The sequence below is a fragment of the Chanos chanos genome, chromosome 15, assembly GCF_902362185.1.
Source record: "Chanos chanos chromosome 15, fChaCha1.1, whole genome shotgun sequence".
NCBI lineage: Eukaryota > Metazoa > Chordata > Actinopteri > Gonorynchiformes > Chanidae > Chanos > Chanos chanos.
In genome coordinates this window covers 9,941,295-9,955,763 of record NC_044509.1, presented here as the reverse complement: position 1 = coordinate 9,955,763, position 14,469 = coordinate 9,941,295, and the positions used below count along the sequence as shown (strand labels likewise).

General features: G+C 44.6%; 2 protein-coding genes across 3 annotated transcripts; both read right to left on the bottom strand.

The window, feature by feature from the left end:
- Nucleotides 1-222: 222 nt before the first annotated feature.
- On the bottom strand, nucleotides 223-10,099 carry emsy (EMSY transcriptional repressor, BRCA2 interacting). The gene is made up of 21 exons (XM_030792204.1): nucleotides 10,048-10,099; nucleotides 9,189-9,254; nucleotides 8,771-8,879; nucleotides 8,354-8,453; nucleotides 8,165-8,239; nucleotides 7,868-8,043; nucleotides 7,585-7,740; nucleotides 7,178-7,437; nucleotides 6,837-7,071; nucleotides 6,516-6,737; nucleotides 6,179-6,328; nucleotides 5,718-5,891; nucleotides 5,476-5,612; nucleotides 5,075-5,251; nucleotides 4,647-4,851; nucleotides 4,348-4,512; nucleotides 3,965-4,120; nucleotides 2,725-2,855; nucleotides 2,069-2,623; nucleotides 1,591-1,974; nucleotides 223-1,274 (listed from the first exon to the last, which is right to left on the bottom strand). Exons 3-21 carry the CDS (start codon nucleotides 8,874-8,876, stop codon nucleotides 1,077-1,079), a joined length of 3,762 nt encoding a protein of 1,253 aa, XP_030648064.1. The 5' UTR covers nucleotides 8,877-8,879; nucleotides 9,189-9,254; nucleotides 10,048-10,099; the 3' UTR covers nucleotides 223-1,076.
- Nucleotides 10,100-11,692: 1,593 nt separating this feature from the next.
- On the bottom strand, nucleotides 11,693-13,976 carry LOC115828943 (NHL repeat-containing protein 3-like). Of its 2 annotated transcripts, none has more exons than XM_030793045.1 (7): nucleotides 13,878-13,976; nucleotides 13,571-13,726; nucleotides 13,346-13,496; nucleotides 12,746-12,946; nucleotides 12,548-12,639; nucleotides 12,306-12,418; nucleotides 11,693-12,103 (listed from the first exon to the last, which is right to left on the bottom strand). In XM_030793045.1, the coding sequence occupies exons 1-7, from the start codon at nucleotides 13,974-13,976 to the stop codon at nucleotides 11,857-11,859; spliced, it is 1,059 nt and encodes a 352-aa protein (XP_030648905.1). In that variant the 3' UTR covers nucleotides 11,693-11,856. The 2 variants fall into 2 exon arrangements, with proteins under 2 accessions (XP_030648905.1, XP_030648904.1); XM_030793044.1 differs by having other exon boundaries at nucleotides 13,884-13,976.
- Nucleotides 13,977-14,469: the final 493 nt, after the last annotated feature.

Below are 14,469 nucleotides of genomic sequence, written 5' to 3'. Positions count from 1 at the left end.
CGATGGCATTTCAAACGAAACGGCGCAAGCACGGCGGAGCTTTTTTTCTGTAGTAAAGTTTATATAGATAAAGTTGTAAATGTTACATCGAGAAGACACAAAAACGGGAAAAACACCACTGAACGAGCAGAGGTGCTTTTGTTTTTAGACAGTTAAGAGAAAAAAAACAAAAAAAAACCAAAAAAAAAAAACACTATTTCTTTTCAAAGTGCACAAGAGTTTTTTCATAAATCTACCAGCACTTTATGGTAATAACCTTATTTACACAAAATTCAACACTGTATGGATTCAGGTCTGTATGACATAGCATGGGCCTACAGAAGACTTCGGACTCCTCCCTCCATCAGATCCATGGACAAAGGAGAAAGCTTCACGTCTGTAGTTTTATACATTTTGCGGTCCTTTCGAGAGTAACCCTAAAGGTGAACAGTGACCATATAAAAACTAATGTAACGCCTGGTTACACAACTGATCAAACTACGGAGCTGCACTACGCTCATCAAACAGTACGCTTCTGTGTAAGTCCTTTACCACGGACTACTTAAAGCATCAGGCCAAACAAAACTACAAACCACACTTAAGTTTCCTCCGTTCAGTTTTTGTTTTTTTTCCACTCCATTTCACTGGAGTGCACTTTTCAGGTCAAAGTGTTGCCTTGCAAGAAAAAAAAAATGTACTGGACAGAATCTACTGGAAAAAAAAAAATTTCACTGCAACTAAAGCAAATACAAAATATTCCTCTGTAAGTTACTGAAAATGTTTTTTTTTTCCTGGACGATGTCCTGTCCACAGCACCACTGCGCAAGGCTATAAGCACAATGCTTATCGGGAGGCCACCCGGTCTCATTCTTTCCCTTTAGGACAGCAGTATTCCTTCTGCTTTTCCTTAATGACTGAGTTGCTCTCCACCAGGTAAACTTCATACGATGTTATGTACAAATGTTCTTCGGCGAGATCCAGGCTTTTAAAATCCAAAGTTCTGATGACATCAGAGGGGGGTTGGGCAAAAGCCCGCTACACGAGAATACAGGTTTACCAACGGGTCGTTGTGATGTCATCGGCTAAATTTCCAAGTGTCACTGTGATTGGTCGGCACAACCCTCCATCGGGCTGGAGGCGGCTCCCTCATCGTTGCTGCTGTCCACCTCCTGCTCCATGACGCTCTCCTCATCTAAACGCTGACTGGTGTAGTCTGTGATCTCCAAAAAGCCACTTGGTTCCACCACTACGTTGGACTGGCTGGAGTCTGGCATAATGGAGAACTGTGGGATTACCTGCAACACAGACAGTACAGTGTCACAATCCTTAATTAAGGTCCATTAGTTATGCTGGGAAATGCAACTATTATAATTACATTGTTAAATTACACTCATTTAGCAGACGCTTTTATCCAAAGTGACTTACAGTACATATATACATTTTCATCAGTATGTGTGCTCCCTGGGTATCGAACCCATGATCTTGGTGTTGTTAGAACTTTGGTCTACCAGTTGAGCCACAGGAACATTCTGATCTACTCTCTCACGTGCTGCCTGTGTTAGAAAGCGATGCACAGTGGCCTGACGGCAGCTGGAGCTGAGTGTGTTATACCTGTATGACGTCCACGTCTTTGCTCTTCTGGGCGGTCAGGCCGTGGAGGCGGCTATAGGACCCGTGCTGCTGTTTGGAGTGGTGAAGGGCGGAGCCTGAGCTGCTGATGAGCGGAGAGGTGACCGGCGTTTTGCTGTAGGAGCCGCAGTCGCTGGACGAATCCACCACCATCGGCTCGGCGCTGGGGTCGATTTCCGCCTCCATCATGGAGATCTTTAAGATGTCCGACACAGACGACTTCTCGGTGGACGATCCGGGGCCTGAGCTGGATTCCGGGAGCAGTTTGGCTGTGGCCTCGCCGCTGCTGGACACGGGGGTGGACTGATGACTACCGAAGGTAATCTTTGTCACAGTGGCTCCTTGAGTGATAATAGGCTGCTGCACCTGTATAAACACAAATAGCGACACTGACATAAGGACCTGGTGTGACAGACTGCTGCACATACGGGACACTGTAAAAGGTGGAGGGCGAACTCACTTGGCTGCTGGAGGTCTTGTCGGAGCCCACGGGATGGTGGGCCTGCAGCGGTGGGGGCTGAGACAGCTGGGTGTGGGTGTTAGGCCTGTTGTGAGAGGTGGGGGCCTGTTGTAATTTTGGTAGCTGGGGTGTGTGAGGAGGTTTCACAGGAACAGCCTGCATGACGGGCTGGGCCCCAGTTCCAGAGGAGGGCTTCTCCTTCTGCCCAGCGCTCTGCTGAGCAGACAGCTTGGGTACAGGATGGTCCTGAGGTGGGGCCACTCGTTTGGTGGCGGCAGGGGCGGCGGCGGCGGCGGTGGTGGTTGTCGGGGCGGAGGCCGGGGAGGACAGCTGGCCGGATGCAGGTTTGCTGGGGCTGGGTTGGGTAGAGTGAGGCTGTGGGGCTGGGGTGTTTTTTTGCTGTTGCGATGGAGCAGGGGTGAGCTGGTCCACTGGCTGAGAGGACCTGTAAAACAGTCCGGTCTGAGGGTCCAGAGTGTCCCCCTCCAGCTCTCCCTCCTCCACGAGCTGCTCCTCCACCACCTGCTTGCTGTGAATGGCCTGACCCGTTCCAGTCTACAGCCAAACGTTAAGAGATACGTTCAAAAACCTTCACTCAGAAATAACGCACGTGCGATTCCTCTGAAACGAATAAAATCGGATGGAGTTCGACTGACCTGCTGCGCAACGACCGCGGCTGCTGGTGGCGCAGGCTTGACTGTTACCAGGTTGGTCTGAGATGCGGTTTGGCAGGACGTGCCTTGCGGTTGGCTAGACGACAAAGTCATCTCCCCCTTACTGGATTTTCCTGTGGGGCGCAATAATGCTGACCGTAACTGCCTTGTCATCATCACAACAAATTGACAGCTGACAGAACAAACCATTTGTTCGATACGTATGAGTCAGGAATGAGTCAGTAACGTTTTCTTTTGTTCGAACATGTCAACATGGGTGCCATGTATACAGACATCTTCAGATTTAATCATTTTTAATGCGTCATTGTCTAACCTGCAACCACCACAAATTTCAGCAAAACAACCATACTGACAGGCGGATCAGTGAATCATAACCATTTTACCATGACATTTCACAACATCCCTTGTCTTAACGTAATGTTGAAGTTTCTAAAGACATTTTAAAGACTAACATACTAGAAGTTTGTATAAATTAAGTATGAGTAAAAAGAAAAAAAATCATGTTGTGAGAGGTATAATGACCTTAAAAACTGGACTCTTTTCTCCTCCTTTACAATGTGAAGGATACAAAACACTCAAAATTACCCATGTATCAAAGATCTTGCTGTAAAGATGTCAAAACTGTGACAGACCATGGCTGTAGCTCCCTGCAACAGATACTGTTCGGTGACTGTCATTTTGTATTGGCTTCTGAATTCATTATAGAAATTTTAGTTCCCTATAAATAATCCTGAGAGCCATGCAAATATGTACTCAAACATTACTTAAGTTCCAAAGTCCAGGTTTGCAAGGTAGTTTCCCAATTTTATCCCAGATGTTTATCAAATGATGTAAAGACAGGCATGAAATTGCACAAAGTACACAAATTAACATGAATGAGTGGCTCTTTAGCTGTTTGTTTTCCGTTTGCTTAGCAGACTTCTGCTGTCAAAGATCAAAGATGTTTTTGTGCGGTTGCCAGGTTAACAGAATAAAACAGTTTGAAAGGTGGCATCGTTTCCTTGTTTCGCTGACACGGTAAACGCGTAGTACAATGCACAGATTTTATTTTTTTTCCCCATTTAGCAGGAAGTGAACAGTCAATGAATGAACCATTCTGCCGCTGACTCCCCACTGGTGGAGAACTGCGCGCGCACACGCGCACACACACACACACACAGTAAGGCCGTTCTATTAATCTACAGTGCAGGAGCAATCTCATTAACATAACACTAAGGCATACCAGCAGGGATGTAGTCCGTGAGCTGTTCCAGTTCTCCAGTCACCTGGCCTGGAGACTCTGGACTCTGCCTCTTCTCCTGGGCCATCTGAATGGGCACAGCCATCTGACTCAGATCAATAGTGTGCTGCCGCGGTTTCGAATCCCCCTTCTCCTTCACTGGAGAGGAATGCAGAGAAGCATGTTTCAAGGAAACAGTTAAGCGAGAGGCAGCGTTTTTTGTGTTTCCATGATGGCCGTGCGAATGTAAATGAGCAGGGAAAGCCCCGGGATTGTGCTTAAGGAAATCTACTGACGCACCTGAATGGGAGCTCTGGAAGTGCAGGGGAACAACGCAGTGATGTAATGCACTCAGTGTGATAATTGCTCAGGTAACAGTGACTCACCTGTTGTTTGCTGCAGCTCGAGGAGAGCTTTAATAGTGGAGGTGGCTGACTGTGCCTCTCCTGACACGTCCTGGTAGATAATGGTAGGGCTCGCTTCCACGGAAACCTCATGTTCAGACCACTCCTGCCCCCTAGAGGCGATGACGTGTACTACAGGCTGAGAATCTAGGTGAAAGTGGAGGGGGGGGTGGGGGGTTATTATTTGTAAATCAGTTCCATCTGCATTTGGTGACATGTATTGACTTTAACATAGTGAATCAGTATCTAAGAGCATGGATGTCATAATTCCACAGGGATACCGTGAACAGTTTGGGAGGATTCAGCAGAAGGCGGGCTGCTTTCCGTGAACGCGGGCGAGTCTTCCTTTTGCGCCCCTTCCTGGCTGGAGCCTGGGGCTACGTCCGACCCACGGGAGACCTGCTGAAGCGTCTCGCTCACCAGCTGTCTTGTCTGCTCGCTCACCACGGCAGTCTGAAAGGCCATGGGTTTGGGCTTAATCAGAACCTGTAACAACAGCCAGAAGAAAAAAAAAAAATTACAAACCATCAGACACTAATGCACCTTCAGAGCAGAACTGGCCAACACTGAGAGAATTCCTTGAGTATTCAAAAGCCTATAGGTCTGAAAGAGACTTACATAGCAAAAAAAAAACCACCTGCTTACAGTAAGTTACAGTAAGAAGTAACGAGTCTATTTTTTTTTTTTTTTTGTCATTTTCTGGGCTGACCTGCGTCTTCCCTTGCTGTCCGTAGACTATTTTGGTGGGGATAATTTTGGTGGTGGTGCTGGGCTGCACCCCGGAGCCTATGCTCTTGGGCTGGGTAACAATCATCTTGGTGATGGGCCGTGAGGCCGTGATGATGGCTGGCTTCGCCCCTGGGACAGCCTGCAGCGTCTTCTCTCCCTGAACAACATTAAAAACACGTTCAGTCATTCTCTGGATTTCTGCCTGCACATGAGAAGAACAAGGGAGTTAAAAGACGCAGAGAGTGCCGAAGAGGAGAAGATACACATCTGAAGAAGCATTGTTAGATGTCCAGACCAAGGCAGAGGGACTGGTCATGAGTAAAGCTGATTGGATATTTAATGATAAAATGACATTATGATTTAACGCAGCCCTGAACGCACCCCAGCGTTTAGCAATGTCGTGACGACGTTTTTCCCCGGCAGACCCTGAATGGTCGTTCCTTTCCCAGTCGTCTTCTGCACCACGATTACATTAGGTTTCGATGTCATGGGAATGGTGGTTATTTTAGTCGTTGTACCTGTAAAGGAAATCATAACAAAAAGGAATTTACATTTATAAAATTGCACATTTGTTCAGAAGCCGAAGTCAAGACATATGGGTTTATAGAGAAACAGCTTTGTACCAGATACAATGTTGCTGCTGATAATCTTGCCACCCAGCGTTGCCAGAGACTTTGGTACCACGGTTATTATGCTCCCGCTGGTAGTTTTGACGTAGGTGGCCCCACCAGGTGACGTGGCCATTCGGGCTCCGATGGTTGGGCTGACTGTAGGGCGAGTGTAAGTTGCCTGGGTGCCTGTGCGGAGGAAGAGCCAATTATTCTACCCTGTCAATTACTATACCCTGTCAAATGACTTTCAGACAATTGGCATTTATGTTCTTTAAACGAACAGACCTTTATCCTTGTAACCGTAAAGCACTTTCAATGCTGTTTGTGCTCTTAAAAACTATGAATCATTTGATTCCAATCATTTGATTCCGTTCATCAAGAGTCCAGCGATCAGTCAAATAAAATGCACTTGTGTTGGGCTGGAACTGAACTGTCCCCAGAACCGAATCAGAGAAATGAAAAGGCTCGCGGACCTGTGGGTGTAGACACCAGCTTTGTCGTCATGATGGCCCCATTGCTGCTGACAACCATGATGGGTGAAGTGCTGCTACTGGGCAAGGCAGCAGACGAAGGCTTAGGGAGTATTTTACTGGGCTGCATCTGCTGGGTAATGATCTTCACACCTACAAAAGACAAAATCATGACATTTTCTCAATCTGTGAAAGTTGGTGATGAACGTGAGGCACAACGGTGAACCTGCAGTTACACTGTGCACACAGAGACGAGTGAGGAGCGAAACTCTTGTGGAGTACAAAAACGCACGCATGGACATGCGTCGTCGACACACACGCGGCAGAAGTAAGAACTCGCCTGACTCTTGCTTGATCTGGATAGTGGGTTTGCTGCTGGGCGGCGTGGTGGCGGTTTGTCCTGTTCCGGCGGGGGAGGAGATGGGAGAACCCTGCTGAAGCTGTTTGGGGGACTGCTGGTGCTGCTTGGGAAACTGGGCCAAGATCTGAGTCGGGGAGCCCACCAAAGTCTTTGGGGAGGGAAGCCTCGCGGTGGCCACCTTCACAGCTGCCGAAGAGGCTCCTGAACAGGACGCAGCGCAAGCGGAAGAGCCACTTATTTACGACAGCTCGAAAACAGGCCTCTGCACCAGTCTATGCAAAAACACTGCGGTAAACTTACCCTGTGCTACAGTTGACATGACCACAGAGGGGGTGGAGGACACGACGGTCGTCACGGCAACCGTGCTGGGGCCGGAGGAAGGGCTGGAGCTGGCGGGGATGACTACAGTTTGTTTCTGAGTGGGCGAGGTTAACACAGAGGTGGACACCAGCTTGGACATGGCCGCGTAGTTGTGGGATTTGGAGAGGATGTTGGGCACGAAGCTCGAGCTCGGAGAAGTCGTCACAATAATCACCTGTAACGAGCCCCAGAATGATTTCAACATGGCATGTTTGTGCTGTGCTATAGTTAGTTCATAGAGTCTTAATGGCACATGCGATTCTGTTTTTTTACTGACTTACCTTCTGCGTGGTGGTGTTGGTGGTCTGTGTGGTTGGCTTGGTGAAGGTTATTTTCACAGGTGACATGTGAGGGGGCAGAGAATTTGCAATGCTTTGCATAATGTTGCTCATTTTGGGGCTTCCGCTCACAGGCACGGTGATGGTTTTAGAGATAGGTGGAGATGCCTTAGGCACTTCCTTCAGTACTACAGGGGAAGAGCTGGAGGAGTTGGTGCGCCTGCGTTTCCGCGGTTTCTCATCCTCGTCGGAGCAGCTTACACCTGACGGAAGGCCAAAAAAAAAAAAAAAAAAAAAAAAAAAAAAGATAAAGAGAGCGAAAGCGATGAAATGCTTACCGAGCGCGTTGTACGGAACGGTAAAAACACACTGTGGAGTAAAAGTGGGTCGACTTGGACTTCCTCACTCACTTTTTACATAGACGGTGCTCCCGCTGGGAAGCACGACCACGTTGGACGCGGGACTTGCAGGCCGCGGAGACTTCACAGTAGCCGACGCGCTGCCACTTGGTGCCGTGGCGCTAGTGGGCGTTGATGTGGTGCTTGTGTAGGAATAGCAAACCACCACTGCACACAAAAAAATGACAACTTTCATCACTTTCCGAAAAAAACCCCCCAAAAAATCTTCCAAGGTTAGTGGCTGGTAGCGACATGCTAGCTGTTCGGCTGTCTAAAAAAAAAAAAAATGTTTTACCTTCTTTGTTGCCAGTCTCTGCAGGCAGGAGAAGGGAGGCATTCTGATGGGCCGTCGCATTAGCCACAGCGTTGGCGGTCACTGTAAACGCCGTCTGCGGAACCAGTCTAGGCATCAGGGGCACTAGTCTGCGTCCCTCGATGGACCACTCTGAAGAACTGTTGGGCCCAGACATGCTGCGCAAAGGAGAAAAGAACAAAAACATTCAAAAGGCGATGGTGTGAATATTAACACTGTAAATCAGTCACATCTTCTAAATAACGTATGTAAAGCCGAACGTTTCGGGGCTGGGCTTACTGATATGCAATGGTGGTGAGGCGTTCATCGTTCACCGCTCTTCGAACCTCTGCCCTATGCCGCTCTGTCGAGATACTGATGGGGAACCAACGGGCGAAATGCTCACATTTAGTCTAGGATCTAGTACTTAACATACATTCTGCAGCACAGACACACTCAAAAAGCAGACGAGGAAATTCTCCTCTGTACCTTAAGACTTTGGTGAGCTCTCCAAGTAGATCTTTCTTGTCCTTGGTGAGATCCCCTTGTGCTCTGAGAGCACTGATAACCCCAGCATAGGCCTCCAGCTCTGAAATACATAGGATTCACTGCAAAATTGTGCTTTTCTCTAAATGTTCAACGCAACTTCACTGGACGCAATGAAGGTTGCATCTCCAAATTGTGACAACAGGGTGCGACACTAACAGACAGTACCGTAAATGCATTTGATACGGGCCTTTTTTCTCCTGTGAAACTACACGCTCCAATACAAATTTTATATGTAATATCACTATGAAATTAAAGGATAATTCTTGGAATAACACTGAGATTAAGGATCATTTCAAAGCCTGAACATTTCAGTAGCATGCAGGTATTAAGAGAAAGAAAAAGGCAAAAGATTCTCACCGAGTTTGCGGAGGATTCTTTTACATTCATCTCGCCCGAGGTCAAGAAGTGTAGGCCATACCACTGGCATTGTGCCGGCCAGCTGTGGTTTCTCCTGCTGAATCATGAACTTGACATGAATGAAGAAGAGATCAATAAGTTACGAAAGACATAAAACATGTCTATTCATAAAATAAAACGTAAGACCCTTAATTAAAATTCAAATTATACAGAAACCAATCAAAGTATATAGCAATTGGGACAAATTTGACTGAAACTGAAAAGCTCCTGACATCAAAAAGGTGTAGGATATGGTGCCACTCAAAAACCTAAACCGTCCCTAGACTCCGATGAGCCAGTGGAATAAGATTTGGTGCGGGTTTTTGGCTGCGATTGGACAAAATAAGCACGTACATTAATAAGGATCATGAGCTCTCACCTTTGAAGAGAAGTTGCCGCTGAGAGAAAGGTTGTACTTTTACTGAATGAACATTTGCAGGTTAACCTTCAAGAGAATCAGAATGAAAACAGTGATGACGCGAAAGTCCAACAAGTACTCTAGAGAGACATACATCACTTGGACTGGTCATGACAGAAGTAAGGAAACTTCGATCATAAAGTGCTACTGTCTATTGCAAAATTAAACCTTTAGAAGAGAGGTTTTGACGAATCCAACGCGAACTAACTCTGTCGAACTTAGGGGTAGGGAGAATAGTCTGTTCTATTGAAACACAAAGCTCAATGAATGTAATTAAAAGAGCACTAAAAACTGCTTCTTCCATGCCAAGCAATGTCATTTCACTAATTAACAATTTACGTCGTCGCGCGGGATATTTGTCTTAAAATGCGAGTTCGTGCAACATTAAAAAAAAAAAACGCACAGTACATTCACCACAGCCTGTTTACCTTACCAAAGCGCTGCAAAAATAGATGCAGCAAAGGAAATCGCTTGTTAAAAAAAAAAAAAAGCACATCACGCTACTCGTTTAGAACACGGCTAAAGCATTAAATGTAATAGCTTGTTTATTGCCTGCATGTGATAAACATATACTTGTCGGGATCGATCAAGTTTGATTTAATGGTGAATCTTCGCAAATGTATCTCTTTTTGTACGCTAAATTGGTAGCCGGGTAACGTTAGCTTTTCAGGTGGTCTGGTTAACAAGAAAGCATGCACATAATTTAAACCGTTTTACGGAACAACACCCAAACTGTCGATGATCACTTCGTACAAAAAGTAGTATTCTGTTATTTGAAATCATTTTCAATCTTATTTCTACTGCTTAGAGAAGCCAGTACCTTGATGTCTCCATAGTCCTTCAGTTCCGCCATGATTAATCGACGCCAAAACACTCGGGCCGCGTTTTTAGTTGACTGTAGCAAAAGCCTCATTGCTGGTGAGGTTTTGTAGAATTTATAAACATGTTTTGGATTCGACACAGCATATCGAAACCATAAAACCTTTATCAATTCATTCATTTAATGTACCTTTAGTTATTTCACATATTAACGATCTGCTAGTGCCAAATCGTTCATGAAACAAACAATTCTGAAACAGGCAGTTTTCCCACTGCTTCCGTTTAGGACCCCATCCTTATTGTTGATAGTAAGGCCTGCATTGTTGACATTCAGGGAACTCTTTTGTGCGCATTCGCCTGTAATGCAATTTTGCCGACAATACATGTTTGCATCGGTTAGAGGGCATAGGTTGGATTCCCATTATTCTAATCCTAATCGTTAAAATTACTTAAAGTAATTGAAAATTACTTTGTCTTTCATACGGTAACAGAAAAGAATAGTTTCTGCCACATCATGCAGTCTGCCTGTGTCACCAGTTCATCGGGTCCACAAGACGGTTTTGAATCGCAGTGCCAGTTTGTTCCAATCTCTTGGTTTCTTTAATGATTAATGATACTGATAGGAACATCATAAATAAAATCTCTGTTTTCCCGTTTTGAAAAGGCCATTCAGTATAGTTCATTTAGTGGGTTATACTTAGGGGGTCATTTCGAAATTCCTCAGCGTTCTGTCAGTGAATATTTCAAGAGAAAGCTCTGGTTACACCTTTCCACGTTAGGCAAATGACTAATATCCCGACGCAGCTGAAAGGAAGTAGTACATCGAACTGAACGGAACAGCGCAAATGTTATCACCGCAGCTGCACTGTTATAAAGAAACGACTGCTGACAGATGCATGGTCAAAGTATAAAAAATGTATTTTCACACAAATAGCAAAACCGACAGGTTTGGAATGACCCTGAAATAACAATAAAGCACATGGATTATTTTCAGCTCTGGACATCATCCCAAAAAAATCAATGTCATATCACCTTCAAGGAAATCATTAAACAAAACATACTGACTTCCAAATACATCAGGCAAACAGTTTTAGAATGTCTAACTCAAAAGACTGATCACACATCAGTCAACCCAAATTGCAAAAGAGACAACATACCACACAGAACATTTCATTTGGCGATAGTTTTTTAACAGCATTACCACACATATATGGATTCTAACACATTAGCCTACATATTTAATACTTTAATTTGTTAATTATTTATTTTTTATTGGCACGGAATTCCCATAACATTCACTAACATAGCGTAAGACAGAGTACTGACAGTCACAGTTTAAGTGAAGAAGCAAAACTGCAATTAAATCAACTTTATCATGAAGACTTACGTACAATGAGAAATAATCTAACATTTATAATGTACCATAAGTGCAAATAATATGCTCATTTCTTTTACAATACAGACATCACAACAATCTCACACATTTCGAGCACAGAGTAAGGTGTTAAATGTCACATGAATTCATTTACAATAAATGCCTGATGTACACTCACATAAATACTATTACAGACCCCCCCCCTCTTTTTTTAACAGTAGTAGGATAAAGTGCTTTGTTTTGGCACAAAATGAGAAGAACATCTGACAAAGAGGTTCGTTAAAAAGATTCGTTGATAATAAATGGTGTGTAAAGTCAAAGTTTCTTGATTCAATATCTTTTGTGGACAAATATTTCCATTTTAATTTCCTGCATCCCCGTGAAAAAGAATAATCTTCATAGTGCTTTGCAGTAACAGACTCACAGGACTTTGACTCACATTACATTACTGCCAAGGGTCAAAGGCGTAAACTTCTGGGCTTGCATGGCACCGATCTCCGCCACATAGAGAGCGCCAGTTTTCAGATCGATATCAACCAGGTGAGGTTTAACATCCTCCGCCAGCTGGATGGTGCTCACCACCTGACACTGTCCGATTATCCCTACAGGTGGAGCCTCCAGGAGGGAAACTTGGTTTGTGTTTAACTGTGCCACAACCATGTACTTCTGATCATGTGTTAGCCTGGAATGTGAGAGAGAAAACAAATGCTTTCAGTTGATAATAAGAGTCAAGCCACCACGTCTTATACTAAGTCAACAGCATTTGTGTGGGAAGCTTCACAACTTTTTGGGAAAGGTGAAGGTCAATATTTTGAAACGCGCCAACGGTTAACGTCTTAAATGATATAAGTGAAATGTGTCTTAATGTTGTCTTGAAAAGTCACCTGACAGAATAGGGCGCATCCTCTGTGAAACAGCTTCCCCACGATCCTAGCCAGTCACCTGTTACAGAGTTAAACACCTGGATCCGTTTATTCCCTCTGTCAGCCACCCAAACCTTAAAAGACAACAATACACATTCGTACTGCAGTACTAGTCCTGTAACAGGCAATTCCATCTTCTCTGACAAGTATGAATGAATCTGCTGGAATCTAGCAGCTGATAATGGTTTTCTCACACTACATACCCTCTGGTAGTTATCTACTGCCACACTGTGGGGAATGTAGAACTGAGCGAGCCCCTGTCCCTTCTCCCCATGCATCCACAGAATCTGGAGATCTGCAGGATAGCATAATCAATTCAGTAACTGTGCAGAAGAAGAGAGACATTTAAAGGACAGAAAGCATGACTGTAAAACTCATTGGAGCAACATCTAAATGAATACCTTTGGATAGTTTGATCAGGCGATTGTTCATGCCTCCGTCTCCATCTACTATGTAGATCTCCCCTGAACTGTGGACGAAGATCTCTGCTGGTTGGTCAAACTGTAGTGGGTTCACAGCAGAACCTGCCTTTCCGGCTGAGCCCAATGTCTGCATCAGCTTGCCAGATGGAGAGTACTGTTTAATGGTGTGCCCATACGGCCCTGAACCATGGGACAAAGATGGGTGTTAGTCAGTCACTGGTGGCTGCAAAAATAACATTACGAGTATCATCATAGTTACGAAAGTGCATGAGGATTCACTTATGGAGGATTTTGCCATTCTGATTGATTACTTTGGTGATCAAAAATGTAGCTCAAATTATTTAAGTTCTGGTTTATCTGATATATGGCTATGCTAAATAAATGGAGCAAAATAACAAGTGTAGATTTCACATTCACGGTCCTAAATTTTATACAAGCTGTTCATCTGGTTTGGTTTGACACAGTTCTCTGTGCATGTCATCACCTCATGATGTGACTCTGATCTGGGACTTTTTCGTTTAAAAGCGTGATTCTGATCTTGTGCTCTACGTGCTGTGTAACAACTGGTCCATCACTAACCATTTCCGACATCCGTGATCCAGATTGAAGGGTTACTCGACGCGTTTGCCAAGAAAATACCATGAGGCATCTCCAAAGTGGTCGTGTTCCAGGCCTGCAAGAAGTCTCCATCCGTACTGAACACTAGTACTTTGGGCACGTTATCTCCCCTCTGTGTATGGACAAAAACGTGTGTTATCACTGTCAGTAGCAAAATAAGGAGACGTAGAAGTTAAACATCCTTACCTGTGCAACATACACCAAGCCTGCTAGATGGTTCACGGCAACACCGAACACTTGGCCGGTGAAATGTTCTGAATATTTGGGCCAGGAGATGTCTAGTTTATACAACTGTTTTCCCGAAATCTGAAAGTCGGTTTTTAACTTCACCCCACTAGAAGGCTGCAAAAAGATCAAGTCATAATATTTATCAAATTAGCAACATCAAAACGTTTCTCTTGCTATTTTGCAGTATGTACGGTCAACAGATCGTGTAAGTGGCCGTTCAGCTCGAGCTGAGGAACACAGCTCGCTACCTTTTTAAAATCAAAACACTTACATGTAAATTGGTAGCACCATAAAACACCACCATAAAAAGGAAGATTGTACCCATTGTTAATGCGATCAAACAAGAATTATTTTTACTCCGCATGGCATGCTGGCGTAAGCCACAGTCGATTGATTAACTCGCCATTGAAATAAAGGCACTTCCTATTTTGATCACATGAGCTTCCCGAGTAGTGACGTGTGCAGGCATAATGCGGTAAATACGAGTGGCCGATTTAGAAATTGCACATGAATGCCCCCTCAATTTGCCATTTCGAGTGGGAAATTCGGAGATAATTTTGATACCCGACCTTTTAACCTTTCAGCATAGCAGAGAACAGGACAGGTTTAGTGGTGGGCGGTACATAATTCTTTATTTTTAACCGTGCGATTGTTAGCTGTTACTTGTGTACATACTTTTAATCTGTAATGTATGTGCACTTAACTTGTTATAGAACAATGCTATTTATAGTTCTATCCGTAGCCCATGGACGAGTCAGCTAGCGCGGTGCAAAGTTATTAACGTTGCATTAGCTGACGCTATCGTTACATTGTGCACTGTTGCTGTTGTCACTGTTCCTTCTGTGACAACATGAATT

Bases quoted from the DNA above. Each gene is read 5' to 3' on its own strand.
- emsy (XM_030792204.1), bottom strand. From the start codon at position 8,876: ATGATTCAGCAGGAGAAACCACAGCTGGCCGGCACAATGCCAGTGGTA. The intron at 8,454-8,770 runs GTGAGAATCTTT...TATGTATTTCAG, and splicing joins AAGAATCCTCCGCAAACTCG to AGCTGGAGGCCTATGCTGGG. The intron at 7,072-7,177 runs GTAAGTCAGTAA...GGCTCGTTACAG, and splicing joins CCAACACCACCACGCAGAAG to GTGATTATTGTGACGACTTC.
- LOC115828943 (XM_030793045.1), bottom strand. From the start codon at position 13,976: ATGCGGAGTAAAAATAATTCTTGTTTGATCGCATTAACAATGGGTACA. The intron at 12,947-13,345 runs GTTAGTGATGGA...CCCATGGTTCAG, and splicing joins GATCACGGATGTCGGAAATG to GGCCGTATGGGCACACCATT. The intron at 12,419-12,547 runs GTATGTAGTGTG...TTGTCTTTTAAG, and splicing joins CAGTAGATAACTACCAGAGG to GTTTGGGTGGCTGACAGAGG.